The following is a 24,898-nucleotide window of genomic DNA, read 5'->3' as shown; positions in this document are numbered from 1 at the left end:
CTGGAGCTTTGAAAGCAAAGAAAACAGATTGATGAAAGACAGAGGACCCATCACAGGGAGATACCTCCTCCTCTGGACTGGATGAAGCAAAGACTCTGCCAAAGACTTTTCAAGTTTAGGGTGCAGCAGTAGAATGAGTGGGTGCTGATACCGTGCCTGACATTTCATCACCATGGAATTGCATATTTCTGTGTAAACTGGATTCCACTGGCCTGCAGCAGTGGTAACTTAATATGTGTGTGAATATTAATAATTCTTTAGAAGACATCTACCTATTAATTAGGAAAAAAAAATGCTGGAGTTTTTCTTAAAAATGGTAACTGCATTTTATTAACATTTGCATCATGCTTATTATTTATGCAGAAAACTAATCATATTGATGTATATATTTACAACAAATAAACATACAGTATTTGTTTGCACCTGCCTACATCCATATTGTTTTAATAATTCATAAGATGAAAAAGCTAGTAATAGATTTTATAATGCACTGAAACTATGCACAGGAAATATATTAAAATAACAATTTAAAGGAAGTAAAATCATGCAAGTAATGTTAACACATGATATAATTTTTATAAGTTGCCAGTGCAATATAATTCTGATCGGAGGCACCCGCATTCTATTAAATTCCTTAATTACATGACCACATAATACTTTTTCCCAAAGTGCCCCCGCTTCCTTCATTGCACAAGACAAACCTTTTCTTCAGATGCATCAGAACTGTGCAGTTGTAGCCCTTCTGCCAGCTGTTACGAGAAGCAGTAACGTTCAGGTTTTCACAAAATTACCATCTAAAACAGGTTTGACTGGCTTGTCCTCCCCTAGGAAGCTGGGAAAAAAATAAATAAAAAAAATAAAAGCACCACACTTCTTTTTCTTTGGAAACATTGTGTCATGGCAATTAATAAAAATATTAACTTTTAATATTATTAAAAATCAGTACAATTATTAAAACTAAAAAGCCTTAACTAGGTGAGATCCATCAGCAGGGCATGAGGGATAGGTAAGCAGCAAGTTAAACACCAGCTCCACCAGGACCTTGGCAGTAATTCCTGATTCTCCTTCTCCCAGTAGGATGACATAGAGAGTTCCTTTCCCACCTCCCTTTCCTGCCTTGCTCTTGTGAATGAGGCCTGTTCTTCCATCGGTTTTAGCGGCTAGGCAGCCAAACCCCTCTGTGTGACCCCCTGGGTGCTCTACAAGGGGTGCTTCACCACAGTTCACTCACTGCTTTTACTCCCTCCAGCCTGAAATCTGAACGCCAAGTTGCCACGAGCTCCCAGCAAACCTGGGGCTTGAGGCCGTTTCACACCATGCCCTGCASCGCCCAGAGATGGGAGCTCCCTCACGCCTTTCCAATGCAGCAGCTTCCTACAAAATGCAATTGCAGCATTGCTCTCATGGAGGCCCTTTACCTATAGATGATGAGCACATATGGATGTATGGATGTACACACCCACAAATGGTTGGATCTCGTCTTGAGGTAATTTGAGTTGATTCTACCACTGCATCTTCCCTGTCTCATCATCAGAGATATCCATCCTCATTGCTTGTGGCTTCACTAGTCATCAACTACCAGGAGCCGTTTAGAGTTTGATCTCTTAGAGGAATTTTATTTATTATTATTATTATTATTATTATTATTATTATTATTATTATTATTATTATTATTATTAATTATCTTACAGCACAAGGTTGTAAACTGTGGTGGCTAAGAAGCAGCTATAAGACGAATGAGGTTTTTCTGCAGCAGGCCCACAGGCCCAGTAATTTACAAGAGACAGTCTGGACACGTGGAAATGAAAAATTACTAAATCTTATCTTTATTTGCCAGTTAGAACGGAGCTGCTGGACAGTGTATATTAAGTACAGTTCCGTAACTTCTACGGTGGTAGCAAATGGGATAATGTTCTCCTGCCTGTTTCCCCAAACCTGAAAATAACCAAAMCCCMMAAAAAAAAAAAGTTGGCAGTGACTTGGACGTTAACCCTGAAACCGACCTCTGCTTGTTCCACCTATTCTTGGAGTTACTGAGAGATGGCAGCAGAGATCCGCTCGGCTCTGTGTCGCAGGACAAAACCCTTGGGCCTGAAGGAGGCTGATGACTCCTGCTCAGGTCTTACCAGAAGCTGGAAASGGTGCTGGGCGGCGAGCACTTTCACATGGGCAAGGATGGATTCCCACGAAGCTGATTGCTCTGTTGGGGAACGGGACTGGACTGCTCTTTCCGCCACAGAGATAATATAGTGCGATTCTGGGCAAGTCCCTCAACGGTTACGAGCTCTGGCTTTTCTAAAGGTAGCTGGGCAAGGGCTTGGAGAGTGATTTGCAGACATGTTAAACCTCCRTGGCTACAAAATGGCAGTCGGGGGAGTTCTAATCCAAACATACATAGCGCCGAGCTCCCTTAAAAATAGGCTGCTACATGTCTCGGGTAGGCACCCCAAATCAATGAATTTTCATAGYAATTGTGTCCAAATCCTTCCACTATAAACTGGGGATACTAAAACTCTGTAATATTGGGGAATGAGGGATGGAGTCAGTGATGTCTGGAAAACAAAACAAAAACAAAATCTAACCTCACATTTATTTTCATTTTCCATAAAGTAATGATACATTGTTTTCATACATACAATTCTCTTCCCGTCTCAAATGCCCACTAAGTCCCGTCTGCATTCGTCTTTGCTTTGCCCTACTCCCTCACCTGTCTCATTTCTTTATCTCTAYTGGATCCAGCTACTGCTACTTATAYTTCTGATGAAAATTCATTTTCATGTCTGCCCCAGCTTGTTTTCACAAGCAGTCACCTCTGTCTCCATTTCTTATTAGTTCTCTTTCTCTGCCCACTAGGTRTCTTTGTGTGTTTGTCTGTCTTACTGACCTGCAGGTGCAGACTTCAGTTGGATTTAATTCTATCCTAACTCTTGCTTTTCCAGTATTCTCCTTCCTGATAATTTTCAACTCTAAATTCCACCCCCCAGCTCCAGTCAGTCCCCCTGCCCCTCAGTAACCCACGTTTGTCTCGTCTCACACTGACTGGCATTCGAAACAAGCTAGGCTCCAATGATTGCCAGGTAGAAGTGGATTCTACCTGGAAGAAGATCCTGGATACCTGGAAGAAGTGGATTCTGGAAGAAGATTGCTTGAAAGTCCCAAAGAAGATCTTGAACTATCTGGGGTCATGTGCTGCTGTGGTCCACRGAAAAAATATGTGAACAACTTGAATATGTTTGATTAAAATAAAATTTGCAGAAGCTTTAGCATTTCACCAAATCTAGCAAAGTTACAAGCAATCGAATACAGAATTTTGCAAGGGAAACTGTAAAAGAATCTTAGGAGCAGATGTTGCTTCCTAAATCCTTCACCAACGGCAGTAAATTACAGAATGAAATAAGACAAGTCTAACTGTTCACATGCACTTTCTTTTGCTATACATGTGGTTAACTGACCACAAACAGTACCGTGTATTTTCGTTTATTTTACAAACAGTGGACATTTCAAATAAGTTATCCTATGAGCAAAAGGAGTGTTTCATGGATTTGTTCCCCRAGCTTTTCAGGAACCTGAATGAGCTATACCAGAACTTCACCCATTGCAGCAGATAGTCTCCAACTCTCTCTTTTGCTGCCACCTCAGGATGGAGTGCTGAGAACAGGAGCTCAGGAGGAACCACGTGGAAGAGACTGCCGTCCAACCTGCATCTGTAGCCATTTCTGCTGGTTACAAATGTGGCCTGCAGGACCAGAGAGCCTTCTGATGAAAYGGAAGGGATCTGCTTGGGCAAGAGATGCACCTCTGCAGAAAGCTAAAAGCAAWGCCGTAACCACTGGTGTAACCACCAGCGCTACAGAAGAAGAGTGGTTCTATTGCAAACACAAATGGCCTGAGGAAAGGTAAAAAGGTAAGGCCTGCCAAGAGCGACTTCTTCCAAGTTCCAGTTTGACCTTCATAACAAGGCCAYTGGCCACCATGTTAAGGAGTAGGATGGAAGGAAAGGGAAATGGAAAAGAGGAGAAAGGGAGGGAAAAGGAGAAGCAGAAGGGGTAGGGGAAGGAGAGGGGAAAGGGAAGACATAGAGGCAAGGGAAGAGGAAAAGGTAGGGGAAGCCATATTTGGAGATTTAAGGAGGAGTTTAAGAAAGGAGCAAAAATATGGTGATCTTTCTCTGGGATATTCTGGCATTTTTTGAGGGGAAAAAGGTGGGCCTGGCTGAAGAGGCAACTATTGTGGAGACTCCAGGAGAAAAAAAAGGGGGTTACCACCTTTCGAAGACGGAGCAGGCAACATAGGAAGAGTACAAGGATGTCACAGGTTTATACAGAGAGGAAATTACAAATGTAAAAGCTCAAATGGCAATCAATTGGGCCACTGCTGTAAAAGACAAGAAAAAATCTTTCTACAAAAACATTAASGAGGAGGATCAAGGAGAATTTCTGTCCTTTACTGGATGCCATGGGGAACACTGTAACCAAGGATAAGGCTGAGGTACTTAATGCCTTCTTTGCCTCCGTCTGTAACACCCAGATCAGTTCTCCTCAAAGTACTTGGCCATCTGAGCTGGAAGACACCTCTAGAGTGCAGAATAAACCCCCATMTTTCAGGAGGAAACAGGCAGTGACCTGTTACTCCACTTGGACACTCACAAGTCTATGGAGCCAGATGGGATCCACGCGAGGGTTCTCAGGGAGTTGACAGAAGGGCTTGTCAAGTCACTCGCCGTCATCTGTCAGTGGTCCTGGTCAAATAGGCAGATCCCAGATGACTGGAGACTGGCCAGTGTGACAGCCATCCACAAGAAGGGACAGATGGAGGATCCGGAAAACTACAGGCCTGTCAGCCTGACCTTGGTATCAGGGAAAGTTATGGAGCAGATCATCTTGAGSGGGATCACAGAGCACACGYRTGACAACCAGGGGTGTAGGCMCAGCTAAAACGGTTTCATGAAAGGCAGGTCCTGCCTGATCAACCCTGATCTCCTTCTGTGACTGTGATCCACCTAGTGGATGAAGGAAAGGCTGTGGACATGGTCTACTTAGACCTCAGGAAGGGCTTTGACACAGTCTCCCACTGCCTTCTCCTGCAGAAGCTGCCAGCTCCACGGCTTACACAGGTGGACTCTTCACTGCGTGAGAAATTGCCTGGATAGCCAGGTCCGAAGAGTGGTGATGAATGGAGTCAAATCCAGCTGGCAACCAATCACAAACAGAGTTCCCCAGGGGTCAGAGTTGGGGCCGGTCCTCTTCAATATCTTCTCCAAAATAACTACTGATAGGACAAGAGGAAATGACCTCAAGTTGCGCCAGGGGAGGTTCAGGTTASACATTAGGAAAAGTTTCTACATGGAAAGAGTTTTGAAGTATTGAAACAGGCTGTCAAGGAAGTGGTAGAGTCACCATTCCTGGCAGTGTTCAAGAAACGTGTAGATAAGGCACTTGGGGGCACGGTTTAGCAGGGAGGGTATTGAAGGGCTTACGAGTGGACTCAATCTTGAAGGTCTTTTCCAACCATTATGATTCTATGATTTTCTAGTGAACTAAAGCTTAAGAGACTTACTGAGCCAGAAGTCATATCTGCTTCTTAATACTTAACTGCCCTCAATTATCTTTTTTACATGAATTTTCTCATCACTTTAATGAAATTATAAGAATGTCAGACAACAGCGAAGTACAGCAGGATAGATTTTAAGAGACTGTAATCCCACAAGAAGTGCCAAATCTGTTAGTTAATTTCATTTTATCAGATAGGAGAAAAAGATTGAATATGAAATGGATTCTCTCAGTGACAGTGTCTACAGGACTTTCTTTTCACGAAACTTGAATGAATATGGTACCTTTGAGATGTTCATTCCTTGGCAAATCTGACTAGGAAAAATACTGACAGTAAATATGCTCATATTGGCCTCATTTACTTAGGARAACAAACTAAAAAACATAAACATGAAATTAAACACAAAACTGATAGATGTTATTCAGTTAGTTCTTAACCTTTGCAAAAAAGCTTGGTTAACCATGACCAATTAAGTCGAACAAACACGGTTCTGTAAACTCTGTAAACTCTAAACTGAGGTACTAGATATCTAGGAGGGTTTTTAAACCCCTGCTTCTGCAAAATGACCATCTAAGCCTGACACTCCACATCTCTGCTTTTCTAAATATGCCATCAAAGGACTTCTGGAGATCAAGGTCAATATCTGCCCTTCTTTGTGCATTTCCTTACTGCACTGCTTACTCTTAATTTCCATTTTTCTTAACTTCTGTAGATATACAGAAAGACTTAGGCGGGAAGGGACCTGTGAAGGTCTCTGCTCCAGCTCCCCACATGCAGCAGAACTAACTCTAAAAGCCAGACCAATTTGCTCAGAGCCTTGTACAGGTGACTTATACATATCTCTAAGCATGGAGATTCCTAGTCTCTCCAAGCACCTGTTCCCAAGACAAACCACCCTTCTGTCCAATTTAAATCTCCTTTGCAGTAACGTGGAACCAATACCTCTTGTTTCACTGTGTAACTCTGAATCTGCATCCTCCTTTTTTGCAACCACCTATTATTTTTTTCTATATCTCAAGTGCAAGACATTGCATTTGTTTGTTTTTTAACCCGGCAAGGTTCCTGTCAGACCATTCCTTCATTCACTCCATTCTTTATGTATTCTACTTCCTGGATGCTTGCAATCTTCTGCTGTATTCCCCATTACACGCTGAAACTCTTTTTTTTTTTTTTTTCAAGACCACTTCCTCTTCCTCCTCCAGATCTCCACCTTTGTCACGATGCAAACCACAGGCAAGAAACAGCGGACACGAGAAATAAAAAATCATTTAAAGTAAAATGAATGCTTGTCAACACCTGTGTCCAGCACATGATCACAGCCCACAACCACATAAGAACCGAATTGCCAGAATTGCGCCCAAGACGGAAGAATCCTTTGCACCCCTACAGGCTGGGAACCAACTAACTAAAGAGCAGCTSTGCAGAGAAGCTCCTCAGGATTCTGGCCGACTGCGGGTTGTACATGGGCCAGCAGTGCACTGAAGCTAACCACAGGCTGCCTGCACAAACAAAATCCAACAGGTCAAGATAAGTGAGTGTTCCCCTCTGTACAGCACTGATAAAGTTGTGTCTGGCACGCTCGGTTCGCTAGGGGTTCCTCAGCACAAAAGAAATGTGAGCAAACTGGCCAGAGTCCAGGGGAGGGCCTATACAGAGCACAGAGGGCTGGAGCACCCGCTGTGCATGGAAATGCAGAGGGATCTGAGTCTGCTCAGTCTGGAAAAGGGCTAGAGGAAACCTAAGAGCAGTAATGCACTCAGATTTTTAGAGCGCTTTCCTAAGTAAATGGAGGCCTATGTGTCTGTCAGTCTCTTTCCCAGTCGGACTGAGTGGGGTGTAATGGCTGCTGCTAGTGACAGGGGCTGATTATAAAGACAATGGAGATAGAGACTTAGAGCAGYGCTGCAAGAGGGCAGGAGGCAATGGACATAACTTTGCGATGAAAGAAATTCTGAAAATATATTTCGTCAAGGCCTCTGAACAGGTGACTGAAGAGCCTGGGAAATCTCCACTCTTGGAGAGGTTCAGAACTTGCCTGAACAAGGTCCCTTGCCTGAACAAGGTCCCGAGCAATCGGATCTAGCTTTGGAGTCCAATCTAGCTYTGGAGTCAGCCCAAAAGTTGGACCAGGGCCCTCCAAAAGTCTCTTCTCATTAACCCCTTTCTGAGAGMGGACGATTGCCTCTCCAGCCTGCTTGGAGCAACACTGCCCACGTGAATGACCCAGCAGCAAAATGAAAAGACAGCTAAATGGAAGAGCATCAGCACATGGATTGCAGCTCCACATCTGGAGCTTCTGCTGGGAAGAACTTTAGACTAGAYGCGTGCTCAGATGCCCTTCTGTTCGCTCTGTTCACATGAAGGCAATCACCCCGGAGAAAGTCCTCCAAAGGATGAGTCATGGCTCTAGAAAAGGCTGCACAGACATGGTGACTACAGGGGTTTGAGTGCCCTGGGCACGGGATACAGCCCTGGGCACGGGGTGGGAGAGGCGCGAGCCCCTCGGGGCCGCAGAGGCGAAGGAGCTTGGCCTCAGCGCATCCACCGGGCTGCCTGGTGGGCCTCAAGGCCGCCACGGCGGCCAGGGGGCTCCCGAGCACGTCCCAACGTCCGCCAACGGCCGCCAACGGCCGCCAACGGCCGCCAGCTCCGCGCACGCGGCCGCGGCGCGCGCGCCACTCGCCTCGTGCCCGCGAGTAACCCCTGCCCCGCCCCCGGCTCCTACCCCTCCCTGCGCGGCTCTCTCCTGTCCCGGCTCAGCCAATGGCAACGCGAGCTCCTCCTCGCCTCCCCGGTGCCGCCCCCCYCCGGCGCGGCCGAGCCCCGCCCACAGAGGCGCTTTCTCCAATCATTGGCTAAGAGGGGCACCCCGCGGCACCGCCCACTCTCGGGATAACCTTTGCCTTAGTGAGCGCAGGGCCCTGCCCCCTGCCATAAGCCGGCCAATGGGAGGCGCCCGGGGGCGTGGTCGGCGTCGCGCAGCCAATGGGCGCGCGGGCGGCCGAGCGCGGTGCGGGGGCCGCGCTGGCTGGTGCCGTTGCCGGGCTCGGGGAGCGGCGGGGCCGGCGGGGCGGCCGGCGGCGAAGATGGCGCTGGCGGCGTCCGGCTGGGGCCTGGCGCGGCTCGCCGAGGCGCTGGGCTCGTCCGAGCAGGCGCTGCGCCTCATCGTCTCCATCCTCATGGGTAAGGGCGGGCAGGGGGCGCGGCGGGCAGAGCCGCGGGGCGCGCGGAGCTCCCGCCGCCCGGCCCGGGGGCCGGCGGCCGCAGGGAGAGGGCAGCGGGTGGCGGAGCCGCCGCGCGAGGGGACGGCGGCCTCGCCGCGCGCGCCCTGCCCCGGCGGCTGAGGCACCGGCGGAGCCTGTGGGCGCCCACAACACCGGTTGAACGTGGATGTGGCCGCGGGAATGCCTGGCGGCGCCCGTGGCGTTGGAGAAGTTTTGACGGCGGTGACTTGGCAGAAAGGAAACGCAGGCTTTTCTCCCAAGTGAAATTACGTGCGCAGGGGTGCAGCTGCCGCCGTGTGATCTGTCGGAAGAAAGCGGCCTTGGCCGCCTGAAAGCGTAATCCTTAAAGGAGAAACAGGGTCGGAGGGAAAGCTGGGCCGCTCTGTAGCCTTGGGCCGGACCAGGCTCGTTTCTGTTGGGATTCGTCCACTCGGTGTAAGCTCAGGGCAAATAGGAGCATTCATCGCTTCAGGTGTGGATACGGGGGCTTGAACTGATGGTCRTTTCGGACTTAACTTTGAATGCTGGTTAGGCCAAACGTGCTTCATAAAGAAACGTGCTTCCCTCAACATGAGGCACGCAGAAAGGTGCGTGATSCCGTGAGTTTTCTGACAGCTCCTCCCGGCCGAGCAGGGAAAGTGCTGCCCTGTCATCTCCCGCGCCTGCCGCCCGTCCTCGGATCGTGCGCTGACTCAACCTGCTTGCCCGGCAGAGATGAAACCAGAAAAAGCGGCTGGTTTGCTCCAGGCTTAGTCGAATGAGCCCACGGAGGACGAGTCTAACGAGACGTGATGAAGAAAGGGGGCTGGACGGTGCGTGGGGGTGAACGTGGGCGCTTCCAGGCGCGTTGGGGAGCACACCCTGGAGCTGCTTCCCGCTTCTATAAACACGGAGCTGCGCGGTGGCTCCACATGCCGCTCCGTGCCCTGTGGGCAGCGTTATCCCTTGTTTCTTCAAAGCGGATGGTGGATAATGACCATCTTCACGATGGGAAGGGATGCCCGGTTCAGCCGGTTGTGAGCCAGCCCGGACACGGAGCCGCCGCGGGGGCCTCTGCTCCCGGCCTCAAACTGCAGCCCTCTCCCAAGGAGTCCTGCGGAGTCCTTGCGGCTTGTGCGARGGAGTCTCGGGAGCAGGGATGTGGGCTGCAGCGTGGGGCCCTGCAGGGACCCCCTCGGGTGGCGGGGGTGGCTCCGGCTTTGGTGGTTATTCCGTGTTCGGGCAGTCACAGGGTTGGTGGTTAATGGATACATAGCAAGGCAATAGGTTTGGTGTTTAATTGGTATTAAGGCAATCTCCAGGTTTTGTGGTTAATGGATGGGTATTAAGGCAGTCTCCAAGTTTGGTGGTTGATTAGTATTAAGGCAATCCTCAGGTTGGTGGTTAATGGATACGKAGTAAGGCAATCTCCAGGTTTGCAGGTTAATCCGTGTTAAGGCAATCTGCAGGTTTGGTGATTAATGGATCGGTGTTAAGGCAGTCTCCAGGTTTGGTGGGTAATGGATGCATAGTAAGGCAATAGGTTTGGCCGTTAATYGGTATTAAGGCAGTCTCCGGGTACGAGAGGAGGGCGAGCAGGGTTCCCAAGCTCGGCGCCGGCACTAAAAGAAGTGCTTATTTAATTGCAGCTCACTTGGCAGTCCTTCTACAGAGASTGAGAGCCCTTCCCTCTACCTGTGCGTAGCGCAGCTTGCACTGAGGACCGCTTCACAGGGTGCAATAAGGTATAAATGAAAGGCAGAAATTGTGGTTAGGTTGTGTTAGGACGGGCAGGGTGCTTCTCCATGACTTCCTCCATTGCAGATGTCTGCAGATGCCTGGCTGCATGTACCCCTGCGGAATAATTTCAGAGGAATACAGTGAGTTGGTGCGTGTTCCTCGCCCTGTGCACACCATCTACACGATGCAGTTTTTCTGCCAAAACTGTTTTCAGGGCTGCACGCTTCAGTATGTCACCAGAAGCTGTTAAAGAACAGCCCTCCGAAAGGTGGAAGGATGGTAAAGGACTTTGGTCTTAGCATATTAATTTCTGCAGAAAGCTGGATTATGACTGGAAAAAAAACAGYCTTAGTGAACTCTTCTGCTTTAGAAAAGAGGGTATTCACTTAGTCATGCTCTGAAATAACCAAAAGATGTGATTTAAAACTGTTAAAAACCAGTACTGGGAGGAGGAAAAAAAAAAAAAGGAGTTTAAAATGGGACAGAACAAGCGAAAGTGAAGGAAGAAGGAAGAGCAACAAAGAGGCTTTGCAGTGGTCCTGATGGGCAGCACTTCTCACTGGACGGGTGAAGGCTGTTAGGAAGAAAATGATGTGGGGGGTTATGCACAGCTTTAAATCAAAGAACCAACTTTTGTGCATCCTGTGATTTTGGAGCAGACTATGCAGCTAGAATGAAGCCTGTTACTCTGATGGTATGGGATTTTAAAACCAACTTCATACCTCGCCTGTAGTGAGAATTTGTGTAAACAATCTTTGAAGCAATTAGGCTGTAATTAGGCAATGCTATCAAGAGCAGTATTGCTTAAAACATGGGTCTGGATCCTTTTATTTTAAGCCCCTGGTGTGTCTAGTATATACAGATCACRTGTATCTTCTGGTGCGTGTGCTCTGCCTATATTCTTCAGTATTAATAATCAGGGCCTAGTGTTCACAGAGGAGAAAATGCCTCTTGTCAGCATGGAAGACTTAGAGTAACTTTGGTGTTGCTGGAGTGAGCAGCCCAGCTTGTTGCTGTTGCGGATCCTTGGAGGACAGAGGGAAGGGAGGGAGCCCCTCCGGCTATGGGAAGAAGGGAAGAGGGGTTTGGAGTTGCTCCTCTTGCTCCTCTGTGGGAGGAGGCAGGTCTCCTCTCTGCAGAAGGCCCTGCAGTTCATCTAGACCTTAGGTTCTTATTGCTGACTAACAGCACCAGGCAGGTGTGTCCTCGTGCCCGTGCACAGCAGCGTCCTGCCCGGCCAACGCGGTCCGTACGGCGYGGGTGCCACGTGGCGCCTGCCCTGTGACACACGTCCCGTCCCGTGCCCTCCCGGCGCTATCCATAGCCCATCCTCTGCCTCCCCTCGCCCGCTGCGTCCTCAGGGCTTTGGGGCTCGATAAGGGCCCTCCCAATGAGTGCTTGTCCTTGTCACCTTCCCAGCTGACGAGCCGGTCGAGAACCTACGGCGAGGTGAACCTTGCTGACTAATTTCAGCGGATAAGAGATAGGAAAAGGGGTAAGGGAGCACTGATCTGTCACAGCCGTCAAATCCGTCCACCCAGAGAGCACTCAGTCCCGCCTCTTTTTTTTCCCAGCTCTTAGCTTCAAATACATTTTATTCCTTAAAATAAATAAACGAATAAATCGGATTGTGTAGTGCATCATACAATGTGTACGTTAACAAGTAAGAGGGCACAGCAGGAGCAGATGTGTGGAGCAGGTGATGTGTTGTGTGCGGTACCTGACGTCCTCACTGCGCGACTTGTAGGGGTTTAGTTTGGACCAGCTCAGCTCTGGTCCCATGGACGGAGCAGCCATTAGTAGCCGGAGCCCATTTTCAGTTCCGTGTAACGTGGAAGGAGTCCAGCTCACATGCCCTGAGCACACGCTCTGTTAGGCAGGCTCAAGCACAGAAAGTGGCCTTCAAAAGCATCCGCCAGAGCTGGACTGCGTTGCTCCCGTTGCAGCCCGTGTCGAACAAGGTGTGGGATTGCACTCAGTCTTGTGGCCAACAATATTAGAGACAGAAAAGGAGAGCACCTTTGAAGTCAAAATACACGCGAGGCTTTCCTTTGGGCACGTCCCCTTCCCTGTGCCCCGTTCCTTGTAGTTTCAGCAGTCTTGCGAGGATGTGCTGGCTACTGGTCTGCTAGGTTTTAGTGAAGGTGGAGTTAACTGGTGAGCAAAAGGGAAGGAGGARAAGCTCAAGTCTGATCTTTTGTCTTGAATATAAAAGGAAACTAACACATAAAAAAAAAAAAAAGAGGGGGGAAGTAAAGGGCACAGAGAATGTTTCTGATACACATATTTGCAGCTTTATTTTTGGGGGGGGGGAAGGAGAAAAAAAAAACCAAGTTAGGCTTCTTAACATCTTAATCAGCCATTCCAGAATGTGGCAAACTTAACAACTGTGCTTTTTTAGGAACTGGTAGAAATTTCCTCTGCCCAATCCAGCCTCTTGATCATGACCTCTTTGCTCTTCTATCTCGCTTTCTCTGCTCCCCTTGTGCAGGGATCCATTCCTCCAGCCAGGAGCCCATTCCTCCTCCCAGTGGCTGTGACAAAGGAGCAGCCTTTCACTCGGGTTTCTGGGTTCTCCTAAGCGGAGCTTGCCCACTTTTTCCCTTCAAAATATGGGAGGAATTTGTCACCAGTGACATGTCACAGCTGCCCCGTTGCACCATTGCCARCCACGGTGTGTCAAGAGTCTGCCCGGAGCTACAGTCGGCTCTGTGCCCGGGTCCCTCTTCATCCTCGCGGAGCACGGAGGAGAAGCGATGCCTCTGGAGAGAGTTGTCCTCATTCCCCCTGGAGCCTCCCAGCCTGGCTCCTGCCTCAGTCCCCCCTGCCTCTTCCCGGAGGAGCTGCCCGATGCGTTGGGCAGACCATAACCCAGGCTGCGGGTCCCTCGGCACCCGGAGCGGGGATCCTGCTCCTGGTGGGATGGGCAGCGCGGGAAGAGCAGCGCGGCCCCCTGGCTGCCACACTGCGATTGCGGAGGTGGCAGCGGAGCCCTCAGGAGCTGCTGCCCTCCTGTTTTCCCGCTGCTGGCTCCTGCCCTGCCAAGGATGCTCCGGGGGAATGGATGGCAGCATCGCCTGGGTTAATGGCAGGAATAGCTAGGGGTGAGCAGCCAGTTCCGAGTGCTCAAATGTACACGGGCTGCCTTATCCRCCATGGGATCTGCGTCGCTATCCCGAGTTCGCTGCCGCCTGGGAGCTGTGTCCGCGCTGCGGGAGGACGACGGGAATGAGAACTGCGGTATCTCGAAAACTGGGAACGTGCTGCGTGCAGCAAAACTGCAACTCGGTCCAGAGTGCCACCACGTCGCGCTGATACCGTARAGCTCGTGACTTTTGAACCTGAACTGCACCTGTGTCGCACAAAGCCAAGGTCTGGAGTTTTGTCGTTTACATTTTTGAAAAAAATATATGCGCTGTGCATATTAGTGCCTTTGCAAGGGTTGCAGTGTTTTAACTTCTGATGCAAACTGGTGGGTTCTTAACGCTTTCCATTTTACAAAGCTGTTGCCGTCTGTTAAAATGATTGTTAAACTTCAAGCGGTGTCTACCTTACAGTAAAAACTACAATTAAAAAAARARAGAGAGATTCCTGTCTATATGTTTCTCTGTATGAGGCTGGCAGGCAATACCCTTTTTTTTTCCCCTCTTCTTTTAATAATGTGAAATGTTCCAATTCCTTGAATTACTCCTGCGTCCCTGGAGAGCTAGTGTGGTGAACTCTCTTCGACAATTACCTCTTTGCTCTTCAGAGGGTGTTCGGGGAGAGCAAACACCTGATTCTGCTGCCAAAGGACCGGCGTGGAAGGGRAGCGGGGGAAAATCAGGGCAAAATAGCAGGTGAACCTGGGGCAAGGGCATAAGGGGTGAGAAAGAGAGGGGCAGAGAAAGAGGTACTAAAAACGGAGCCTCGAAGCAGCTGGGGAAGTAGGGCGGAACGGAGAGCCAGCTAAAGGCAAGAATGACAGGGCTGCGTGAAGAGCTCGAGCAGAGCAGGAGGGAAAGGGGAGGGTTTGGGAACGGCCTTTGATATGGGAGCGTGGAGCTGTTCCTGTGGAAGGGAACACGGATCCGGGAGCAAGACTGGCAGCTTGCGAGGGCAGAGCTAGGGAATGTGGCGCTGCCTGGTCACGGAGGCCGAGCAGGAGGAGCGGAGATGGGYGGAGGTTGCGAACGTGGAAGGGAGCAGGAAAGAAAGAAGGAGGCTGAGGAGAYGCTCAGAGTGTCCGTCCGGGCCCAGAGCTGCCCCCTGGATCTTGGATGGAGCCCAGAACCCCCAGGTTCTGTCACTGCTTCCCGGGATGTTGGGGGGCRGTGGGAAGGACCACGAAACGGTCGTCCTGTCACCCCGGCGCGTGAGCCGCGCCAGATTGAGATGCATATATTGTACCTAAAATAGCAGAGTTATTAATTCCTTCTCATAGTAATGACTATGTGGTTTGGCCCTACTCCTTGGAGAGGTTCCATCTCTCGGCCATTTCCTGGCAAAACCTGCATTTCATCCCCTTTTATTAATGTTCAGTGTAAGAGATGACTACCTACTGCTATTATTATTATTCTATTACTTCCATCCAGGCAGCAGGGATTTATCCACTGCTACTGGTTTCAACTAGGCTAATGAGCAGTAAGGATGTCAATATGATGGTTTGTGGTGGCTGTTTTTCCTCTTTAGCAGGCCAGGTTTGTGTTGCTCTTGGTTTAAATCAAGATGAAAGAGCCCAGGCTTGGAAAGTCAACTGTAAGATGTGAAATGCCAGAATTAAGGCTGCTTCTACTACCCCAATTCAGGTCCCTTATGCACATGCCTTTAGAAACACCCTGTATGAACAGACTTAAAGATACCCATGAGATGGACTACTCTTTCTGTATCAACGTGTATTAAAACTTACTTATTGTTTAATAAGTGGCARTGTTTGTTGCATGCTATGTGGACCTTACCTAGATGACAGAATTTAATTTACTGATGGGATTTTATGTGGCACTTCTCACCGTAGCGTAAGCGTGCTTCACAAATGCCTAATTCTCACTAGAGCCGCACATGAATAATCTGGGGATATTCCCAAATTAGAGTGGAAGCCAACATACGGAAAGTGCAAGGAAAAAGAGAAACAGAAGCACTTTCTGTGTATTGTAGCTGCTCGCTGTGAAATTCTTTTTTTTTTTTTTTTTTTTTTTTTCTAAAATACTGCATGCAAAGTAGCAGGTGGGTTTAGTTAAAGTTCTGTGTGCCCAGTACTTCACAGATCAGATGCAAATCTGAATGAGAATCAAGAGTTACAAAAGAGAGAATGAACTACTGGAGGTCCCTTGGGGAATGCTGGCATTAAAGCTGGTCGGCATCATGTAGGAACTCCGTGGTGGAAGCAGGGACTGGATTCTGCAGGACAGTATAATGGTGCTAACCATAAAATGTCCTTTTTTTTTAATGTCTACTTGGCACATTTATCGTGTTTGTCACAGAAACTGGAAATGAGTCAGAAGGTGGTTCAGTAGCCTCTTACACAGCACAAATCTGCTTCATGTATTTCAGCACAATCTGGCTCACTTATTGGATGAGGCCCTAAACTGTAATCATGAAATTTCCTATACTTCAACATCAACTTTGGTGYAGTACTGTTCCTGTTAATATATTTTCTGCTTTTGCGTATGTAGAGTCTGACATCTATCCCCAAGGTGGAAATCTAAAGTCAAGAATGTGTASTATGATCCCTACCTATGGTTTATCTATGTGAAGTGCATTTACCCAGTAACGCGGCCAAGAACATGCATTCGAACCGTTCCAAACCTGACTGCTTCTCTGCACCAATTTGTATCTTTTTTTTTTTTTATCTCTTCCCCCTACTCAGGATACCCTTTTGCCTTGTTCCAGCGCCGTTTCCTCTTCCAGAAGGAGGCCTACCTCATTCACCTGTACAACGTGCTCACGGGACTCTCCATCGCTTACTTCAATTTTGGTAAGATGGCTTGGGGAAGAGCAGGCTGCCTGGAAGGACCTGTAGTGGGAAGCTGGTGGGACGTCATTTCTGCTTCCTCTCTTGCCCCGCAGGGATGCAATTCTTCCATTCCCTGATATGTGTCCTCGTGCAGTTCCTCATCCTGAGRCTCATGGGTCGGACAGTCACTGCCGTCTTCACCACTTTCTTCTTTCAGATGGTAAAATCCTCTTCCTTTTTGCGTTTGTTCGTAGAAAAGAGCTCTTTGTGGGATTTTTCATTTCCCAAAAGCAACTCTGGGGGGGAAAAGTGGGAACAGATCAAAAAGTGCTGGAGGAATTAGTCTGAATAATCCACACAATGGTTTCTTTCAGGCGTACCTCATGGCTGGCTATTACTTTACAGCCACGGAGCATTATGACATCAAGTGGACAATGCCACACTGTGTCTTGACCCTGAAGTTGATTGGTGAGTCCTTGCTCCTCTTATACTCTGCAAGATGTTCCTCAAGGAGAAGAGGGCTGATGATTCAGCCCATCACAGGTCTTCACAGAGTTGTTTCTGTCCCCTAGGCCTGGCCATTGATTATTATGATGGAGGAAAAGATTCGGTGAGTAAAACCCTCGTTGTGCTTCACTCCTCCTTCTCCTTTCCYTGCCATTCCAAGTGAGCTTAGAGGTCAGAAAAACAGTTTAAGAAGCTGCATTCATTGTTTGGTAGAARCCATAGCTGAGAGAGGAACATCTGTGAGTGTATGGGGACATCAACTTCCAGAGTGGGAAGCAGTAGTTATTACAGCTAGAGAAAAGCCCCTTCAGTGCTGAATCAAGTCAGAGTATCATTCTGCCATCCTTAAATTCCCCACATCTCCTTCTCCAAAATCCATTGCTTTAGCAGTGATCCCCAGTGCTCTGTCGCTTGTGAGYAGCGCTCCTTGAACTTGCAGACCGTCGCTGAATCTCAGTTCCCCTCTTCCTTTCCCTTGTTTAGTCTCATGTTCTTATGGGATAGGTGCTGTAAAAGCAGAGCAGAGCAAACAGTGGGGGAAGTCACACAGATCAGCATGTAGGAAAGAATACTTGTTACAGTCTCTCTATTTTTTCTTCATATATCTGTGTTCCACATCTCATGTTTGGGCCTTACGCAGTCTTTAGCACAAATAGAATCACTGTATGATTGCAAGAAAACAAAGTTTGACTSAAGTTTTCCTTGAGGTGAAGTTTCAAGTATTTAAAGGCAAATAAGTTGCATAATGTTCTYGCATCAGGCTGTATGGATAGTAGAGCAGGAAGGCTTTGCAGTGCTCTCCTCCCTGCTATTGCATTCAGAGACTGAGAGAAGCCAGAGCCACATTGCTCTTCTTCAGTCTGCTGTGCTGGAAGGGGTGAGGGTCAGTAGAGCCCTAGTTTGGAGCTTATTTGGGAGTGAAGATGTGTGCAGTTGGTCTCAGCTGTTGGATCTTGTCATTATTTAAAGGGGCTGGGGACAGAAGGGTGGGGAGAGGAATGGACGAGGAACACAGAACATAGAAATGTCATTATATATGGAGAGAGTAAGAACTTAGACCATAAAGGAGATAGACTGAGAACATAACATCCAGAGCTAGTATGAGATCCCTGGGATGATGCTGATGTCACTCCCTTTGGTACAGGAGTTCCTGACCCCTGAGCAGGCGCGATTTGCTGTCCGGGGAGTTCCTACCTTGCTGGAGGTCTCAGGATTCTCCTATTTCTATGGTGCCTTCATGGTGGGGCCTCAGTTCTCCATGACGGACTATCAGAAACTGGCAAGGGGTGAGATGACTGACGTTCCAGGCGAGAGACCCAATAGGTAATGAGAGACACTTAGCTCCTTTCCCTCCTAAGACCCCAGAACACCTTCCACTGAATCATCCCCACGTTGCCTGCAGTACAGTGCCGTCTTATCTGGACACTGAAGCACTGTGACCAGAAGTGCTTTAGAAGAGAAAGGATCTTTTTTTCTCAAAACTYGCTCATAAATTCTCTGCATCATGTCCTAGAATTGTTCCAGGGCATGAATGTCAGCAGCCATTCGATGTCTTCAGGACAGACCTGGTGCCAACCTGGTAGTGCTAACGTTGCAAATGGAGGCATCTGCTGCAGGGGATGTGGTGATTCCCTCTCGCTGTCTCCCCTAACCCCTCATGTCTACTTCGGTTCTCTTAATCGTGAATTTAGAAGCCCCTTTCCAATGTTCTTCTTTGACCTCCATTTTTTTTTTTTCTTTCTCAGCTTTGTCCCTGCTCTCAAGCGCCTGAGTTTGGGCCTGCTGTTCCTAGTAATCTATACCTTGTCAAGCCTATACATCTCTGATGAATACCTCATCTCAGATGATTACATGGTATGTATTAATGGGGCGGTTTGGTTTGGACTATGGAAGTATTACGCTTCTCTGGAGGTCACTAGATCTGCACGAGTGGAGGAATAAAACTCATYTTTTTCAGGTTTGCCTCAATTTAAAAAGAATAGAAAACGAGCAGCTGCTAATAGGTCTCCTCACAACTATTATTGCTTTCCTGTCTGTCCTGGGGGTTCCACAAAAACAAAAAGAATTTGTTTTACATATTACTGTTGCTCTTTGAATCYGAATATACCTATTTTGTGACCTTTAAAAGACCCTCTATTATCATTACAATCATTAGATTCAAAGGATTTTACCAGAGTAACTTGCAAAGATTTTTTTTTTTTGAATCTGAAATCTTGCAGACTTTACAAGTTGTGTTATCCTTGAGTACTAGCCAGCTTTAGAAGAACAACTTGATTTCCTGATTCCCTCAGCAATAGCATTTTGGGGAGAGGGATGCAGCAGCTAACTCTGCAAATTGACTCATTTGATTTAGAAATAAACCAGAATCATGGTGGTTTCTTAAAAAACTCTAACAAGTAATTTTTATTTGCAGATTACCAGTGTTTCTATGTCAGTAGAAACAAATGGGTTTCTATATTCTAGAAATGATTGTGCTAATCCCAAAGTCTTTCCACAGTAGTTATTTCATTATAGCTAAATGTTACTAAAGGAAGGAAAATGATGTGTGAAAACATAAACTAGTACCTTAGCAATCTCTTCCCTATAGCAGTCTCATCACATAGATCAGATTAAAATGAAAGTCACCAGTAAGACCTCATCTACTGTCTCATTATTGCCAGTCAAGTCAGTTCTGCTGAAGCTACTTAGATTGTTTTCTCTGCCTGAAGTGCTAGAAGTGAATCTTCCAATCTAGACTGCTCTATTAGTTGCTCTGCATGATCTAAGAAATGTTAGCCTTGAGGAAAACCAGCCTTCAGGAATAGCTGGCAATCATTTTTTTCTGTTTCACTCTGTCTTTGCAGGAGCAGCCTTTCTGGTTCCGATTGTTTTACATTTTGATATGGGGCAAAATTATTCTCTACAAATACGTAACCTGCTGGCTTGTTACGGTGAGTCCACAAGTCCTTTCAGAAACAGACAAAAAGAGCAAGGGCAGCACGTTGGCAGCTGCGGAGAATGTTCTTAGACTTGATGCTAACTGGAAATAACTCAAATATCTGGAGATAATTGCAGATCGATTTAGCCTGCTCTAAATTAGCAAAGGCTAACTCTAAAGGAGTGGAAAGGAGGCAGATTTTAATCCCTTTCTTCCATCTGCAATGGTAAGCACTTTCTACCGAGCAGAGTGACCGTCCAGCCTTTCCCGATTCAGTCGTGCCAAAAACGAGTGCCATTTCTTCTTATTTTTTCTTCTTCTCTATTTTTTTTTTTTTTTCCACAGGAAGGTGTCTGCATCCTTGTTGGTTTGGGGTACAATGGGAAAGATAAGAGTGGAAAGCCAATGTGGGATGCTTGTGCCAACATGAAGGTCTGGCTGTATGAGACAACACCTTTGTTCACAGGGACCATCATTTCTTTTAACATCAACACCAATGCTTGGGTGGCCCGGTGAGCAGGGCAAACTTCCACTTCGGTGCTGTGCCAGTGACTTCTGTTTCGGGCAGAACTGGGATTCGAGGCAGAGGGAATGCTCAAGGAAGAATCTGACAGTTTTCAGTTTGTTAGACTCTTCCTTATATTCTGTTCCTGGCTGCTGCCCTATTGATAAAGGYTACTGAATCAGATAGGCTTTTGATACTACCTAAACTGTCAGGCTTTGACACGGGCAAAAAGTAGAAGGTAGCAAAAGCAGCGGGGGCYTTGGGGGCAGGCACAAGAACAGAACCATAAAGAGCCCTGTGGCACACTTGGTCAAACAACAGGCTGCTCTAAAAGCTGCCTCCTGCATCGGGCCTCTYGATTCAGGGCCGCGCAGTGACTCGGCTCGGGTTTGGTTCAGCTTTGGCTGCAATACACACCTGAACTGTAAATATCTTCCTTTCTTTGGGTTGTGGGACAAAACAAGCCAGGGGCTGAGTTATGTTGTTATGAGGTACATTTTGTACCTCTCCATGGTAAGAGGAGATGCCTGCCCTGCTTGTCACCACAGGGATACGCAAGAGTAGATGATCTCCTTGGGCCCTACCTCTCCAGCATGGGGATGTAGCCAAGCCTGCAGCCTAGAAGGACATTGAGTTGGTTTCTCTTCTGCTCTAGCTACATCTTCAAGCGCCTGAAGTTCCTGGGTAACAAACTGCTGTCACAGGCACTGGCTCTGTTCTTCCTGGCCATTTGGCATGGGCTGCACTCTGGTTACCTTGTGTGCTTCCAGATGGAGTTGCTTATAGTCATCGTGGAAAAACAGGTGCGCTTGGAATTCCTGCAGTGGGGTGAGGCTGCCACACGGAAAGTTTTGCATGGATTAAATACAAAATGCGTCTTCTCACTTTGAAATTGGTGCTCAACCACCTCAAGAGTTAAGATCAAGAGTTAAGTCAGTTGCTTTTGCAAGGCCAAGCCATAAATTTACTGTAGAAACTGACAGGAAGGAAACAGGAGAACTAGGCACATAACAACAGAGAAACTGAAGACCTTGGCACCTGGGAAGCTGGAAGATTTGCATGGAATACTCTGTTAAATCTTAGTATGAAAGGACAGCATTCTGTACTTAATCTCATTGGTTTGGGATTAAAACTTCGAGCGGGATGAGGTACTTACCTTACGCACAGGTTACTGAGTTGACATAACTGGATAGGTATTTTGCTTGCAGAACCTGCATATACAGCCACAGACCGTCTAACTAAAAGGAATTCTGCTTTTCTTCTTCTTCTTCAAACTAGATCATAAACCTTGTCCGGGACAGCCCTGTCCTGAGTGCTGTGGCCTCCGTCACCATCTTGCGGCCCATCTTCTACGTGTTGCAGCAGAGTATTCACTGGACCTTTTTGGGTTACTCTCTGGTGCCATTTTGCCTTTTTACCTGGGACAAATGGATGAAGGTATTCAGCAGCCTCACAAGGACAGCCCTTCTCTCATGCATAGTTGCCCCCAGCTCTGCTTGCTCATCTTGAACCATGCCTTTCTCTTTACAGGTGTACAGGTCTATTTATTTCGTTGGCCACGTGTTGTTCTTCACTTTATTATTGGTGTTGCCTTATATTCGTAGAATAATGGTGCCACGAAAAGAAAAGCTAAAGAAGGCAGAATAGCAGCCAAAAGGTAAGGGGTGTGCGGGGTGTTAGGGAATCCTAACAGGGAGAGGATCCCACCCTCGGACAGGGAAGCGGGTGCAGCATCCGCGTTACCTCCTGAAGTGAAACAGATGAAAACAGAGAGGCTTCTTTTCTTTTCCAGATTGTACCACGTGTGCATTTCTAGGAGTTGATTTAACACTCCAGAAGCAAAAGCATCACCTGCCAAGTTTGCTGTGTTGAAGTACGACTTCTTTCAACATGAGGAGGGGGAAAGAGAAAGCACAGGGTCAGAGACCCCAAAAGAGGGGTATGGAGGAGTTCTCCTTCCAGATCCTCCACTTTCTATGTTGCCTTATCTCTCTGCCACCCTCCAGCGAACACTCTTGTCTCTCTGCTGATACCAGATGATTGTAAGACACTCAACGCAGGCACTGTAGTGGAATGGAGCCACCTTCTGACTTTTCTACGTTTGTCATCCAAGATAAAAATTGCTCCTGTTTTTCATATCTGCTTCAGCTCCTTTCCTCTGGGGGTGCCTCCATGTGGGAATGATGGATGGTTTCCCAGCACAGAGCGAGGTAATCTTAAAGGACTGATTAAGCCAAGCTCCAGGTCTAGCGGGGAGAGCAGAGAACGGGCTTTGGGCTGCACCCCTGCTATAAAGACAGACTCGGACCTGCTCGCTTGAGAAACATGAGAAAGTAGATCCACACGCCTTCTTATCAAAAGTGACCTTTAATGGGAGGACAAGGACAGTGGGCAGTCCCTTTAGAGTCTCATTGCTCCAAAAGCTACAAAGAAGAAATTGAAGCCTTTTCCCTTCCAGGAGCTGAAGGTTGCACCGAGTCCATGCCTGAATAAAAAAGCCCCTCCAGAACCTGGAGTCACTGTAAAGGAGTCCAGCACGGCAAGAGCCAGAGGTCCAGGTTCATACCACTCCCCAGGCCTCCTCAAAGGCAGTAGTAATCTTGGCGCAGGTGAGGGCAGCAGACAGAGGATAGTTACTGATAGAGATCATCTTTTCTGTATAGTCAACGTTGACCTGGGGGTAAGAGAGAGCAGTTCAGCCGCACGTTTTCACCTAACCCTCTCCCCTTTCCTTGCCAGGAGAGGCCCAGTGTTTCTCCCACGTGGCAGGGCTTCCTGCTGCGAGTCGCAGCCACAGCAGAGCCAACTGCTGCCCCTCACCCTGCCCTCTCCCCAGKGACGGGCAAGGCCCGAGCTCTGCAGAGATTAACAGTTTCTTGACACAGATCACAGATCATTAAGGTTGGAAGGGACTTTTGGAGATCATCGAGTCCAACCCCCTGCACATGCAGGGTCACCCAGAGCACAGGGYGGCATCCAGGCAGGTTTGGAAGATCTCCAGAGAAGGAGACTCCACAACCTCCCTGGGCAGYCTGTTCCACTGCTCTTGTCACCCTCAAATCAACCCCAGGGAAGCGGGATGGGGAGGGGGAACAAGCAAACAGGTGATGGAACAGGACRRCACCTACACAGCAACCCCGACGCCTGTTCCGAGCGGGATCCTCCCGCGGCGAGGCCGGACACGCAGGCACTTACCGAGCCGTGGGCGAAAGCTCCCACAACGATGGCAACGGGCTCGTCTGCGGGGACCAGCTCCCGCAGGTCTGACACTTTGGGCACGGCGAACGAGGTGCCGATCTTCATGCAGCCCACAGGCAGGTGGTCACTCACGGGGTTTTTAATCACCTGCACAGAGTTAGCGGGAGGAAGAGGAAGGCGGCAGAGGTAAGAGATCTGCCACGGAGCAGATCTGCCGGGGAGGAATGCTGCCACACGATCCCTGCAGGGTCAAGGAACATTTACCTTCAACAGCTTCTGCGGCCCGTCGGCGGCTCGCACACTCAGCTTGTGCAGCAGCTGAACTAGCAGGGCAGAGGAGAACATCAGTTACGCAGCGGCGTGCCCCTTTGCTGCAGTCCCCTTATCCCCAGGCTCGTGACCAGTGCTGTGCRAGGCAAAAGGTCCAGTGCTTTCTAAAATAACCCCCCAAAACGCTGAGCACTAAGTTATTTCAGTAAAGCACAGTCTCGTTCCCTTCCTCCCCATTCTACTAAAGAAGGAAGAGTTGGAGGACACATCTTGGAGAGGAAAACAAGGGACGTTTTTATCTTTCCAGTGTTTCCTCATTTTAAGAGTGGTGCGTTTCTTTGACTCCTGTCAGAAAGCCGGCCCTTCCCGCTGCCCTCGGGGGTTGTTTCGGGGCAGGGGGGCGCCTGGCCTCGCTTACCCATGAGGCCACAGAACCGATCGAAAGTCCGCGGGATCCTCGTCTGGGGGTTCACCTCGATGAGAACGTTCTTCTGGGTGTGGATGTAGACCTGGAGGAGCCCGGCCCGGTTCAGCGGGCTGTCCATGAGCATCAGCAGGCTCTGAAACGCAGAAACGTGCGGCAGCGGGCACGGGAACGGCCCTGGAGAGGCGCRCGCCGCCCCGGCCAGGGCCGGGAGCGGGGACGGCGCCGGCACCGAGGCCCCATCCTCTGCCSCAGGTTGGGCTGCGCCTGCCAAGGGCGGCCGTCCCACGGGCACGCGCGGAGGAACACGCGGGAAGCGGCGCCGAGAGATGCACGACACGGGGCGGCCCCGGGGCGGTACCTGGTGCGCGATGTCGGGCCGCACCTGGGCCGGGTCGCGGCCGCTCCGCAGCAGCAGCGCCTTGTGCCGGTCGCAGCTCAGCAGCTCGAACGTCTTCCCCACCTAGGGGCAGAGCGCGCCGTGGGCCCGGCCCCGGTCCCGGTCCCGGTCCCGGTCCCGGTCCCGGCCCCGGCCCCGTCCCCGTCCCGCACCTTCACCGTCTCCAGACTCGCCCCCTCCAGCACCACCAGGAGCCGCCGCTGCGCGCGCGGCCGCTTCGCCTCCGGCCCGGCCTGCTCGGCCGCTCCCGCG

General features: G+C 49.0%; 2 protein-coding genes and 1 long non-coding RNA gene across 4 annotated transcripts in view; 2 read left to right on the top strand and 1 right to left on the bottom strand.

Annotated features, from left to right (window-relative positions):
* The first annotated feature begins 8,593 nt into the window (after positions 1-8,593).
* Positions 8,594-22,490, top strand: LPCAT3 (lysophosphatidylcholine acyltransferase 3). Of its 2 annotated transcripts, none has more exons than XM_026037207.1 (13): positions 8,594-8,733; positions 16,339-16,446; positions 16,539-16,645; positions 16,800-16,893; positions 16,998-17,035; positions 18,077-18,255; positions 18,678-18,786; positions 19,776-19,862; positions 20,195-20,361; positions 21,010-21,157; positions 21,633-21,791; positions 21,885-22,011; positions 22,147-22,490. In XM_026037207.1, exons 1-12 carry the CDS (start codon positions 8,637-8,639, stop codon positions 21,999-22,001), a joined length of 1,410 nt encoding a protein of 469 aa, XP_025892992.1. In that variant the 5' UTR covers positions 8,594-8,636; the 3' UTR covers positions 22,002-22,011; positions 22,147-22,490. The 2 variants fall into 2 exon arrangements, with proteins under 2 accessions (XP_025892992.1, XP_025892994.1); XM_026037209.1 differs by having other exon boundaries at positions 8,717-8,733; positions 16,362-16,446.
* Positions 10,428-10,842, top strand: LOC112945571. Its single transcript, XR_003249040.1, has 2 exons — positions 10,428-10,498; positions 10,578-10,842. It is a non-coding gene; the product is annotated as an uncharacterized LOC112945571 (long non-coding RNA).
* Positions 22,491-22,722: 232 nt separating the features above from the next.
* Positions 22,723-24,898, bottom strand: part of EMG1 (EMG1, N1-specific pseudouridine methyltransferase) — a 2,654-nt gene continuing 478 nt past the window's right edge. The window contains exons 2-7 of the mRNA XM_026037233.1: positions 24,799-24,890; positions 24,608-24,709; positions 24,241-24,382; positions 23,817-23,875; positions 23,550-23,699; positions 22,723-23,028 (exon numbers count right to left, since the gene is read on the bottom strand). Of these exons, the coding sequence (XP_025893018.1) occupies positions 22,915-23,028; positions 23,550-23,699; positions 23,817-23,875; positions 24,241-24,382; positions 24,608-24,709; positions 24,799-24,890 (659 nt within the window). The 3' untranslated portion in view covers positions 22,723-22,914. The remainder of the gene's footprint in view (positions 23,029-23,549; positions 23,700-23,816; positions 23,876-24,240; positions 24,383-24,607; positions 24,710-24,798; positions 24,891-24,898) is intronic.

This window comes from Nothoprocta perdicaria, unplaced genomic scaffold (assembly GCF_003342845.1).
Source record: "Nothoprocta perdicaria isolate Ctin4 unplaced genomic scaffold, notPer1 scaffold_193, whole genome shotgun sequence".
NCBI lineage: Eukaryota > Metazoa > Chordata > Aves > Tinamiformes > Tinamidae > Nothoprocta > Nothoprocta perdicaria.
Note: the sequence above shows the minus strand (reverse complement) of the source record. Positions and strands in the feature narration are given on the sequence as shown.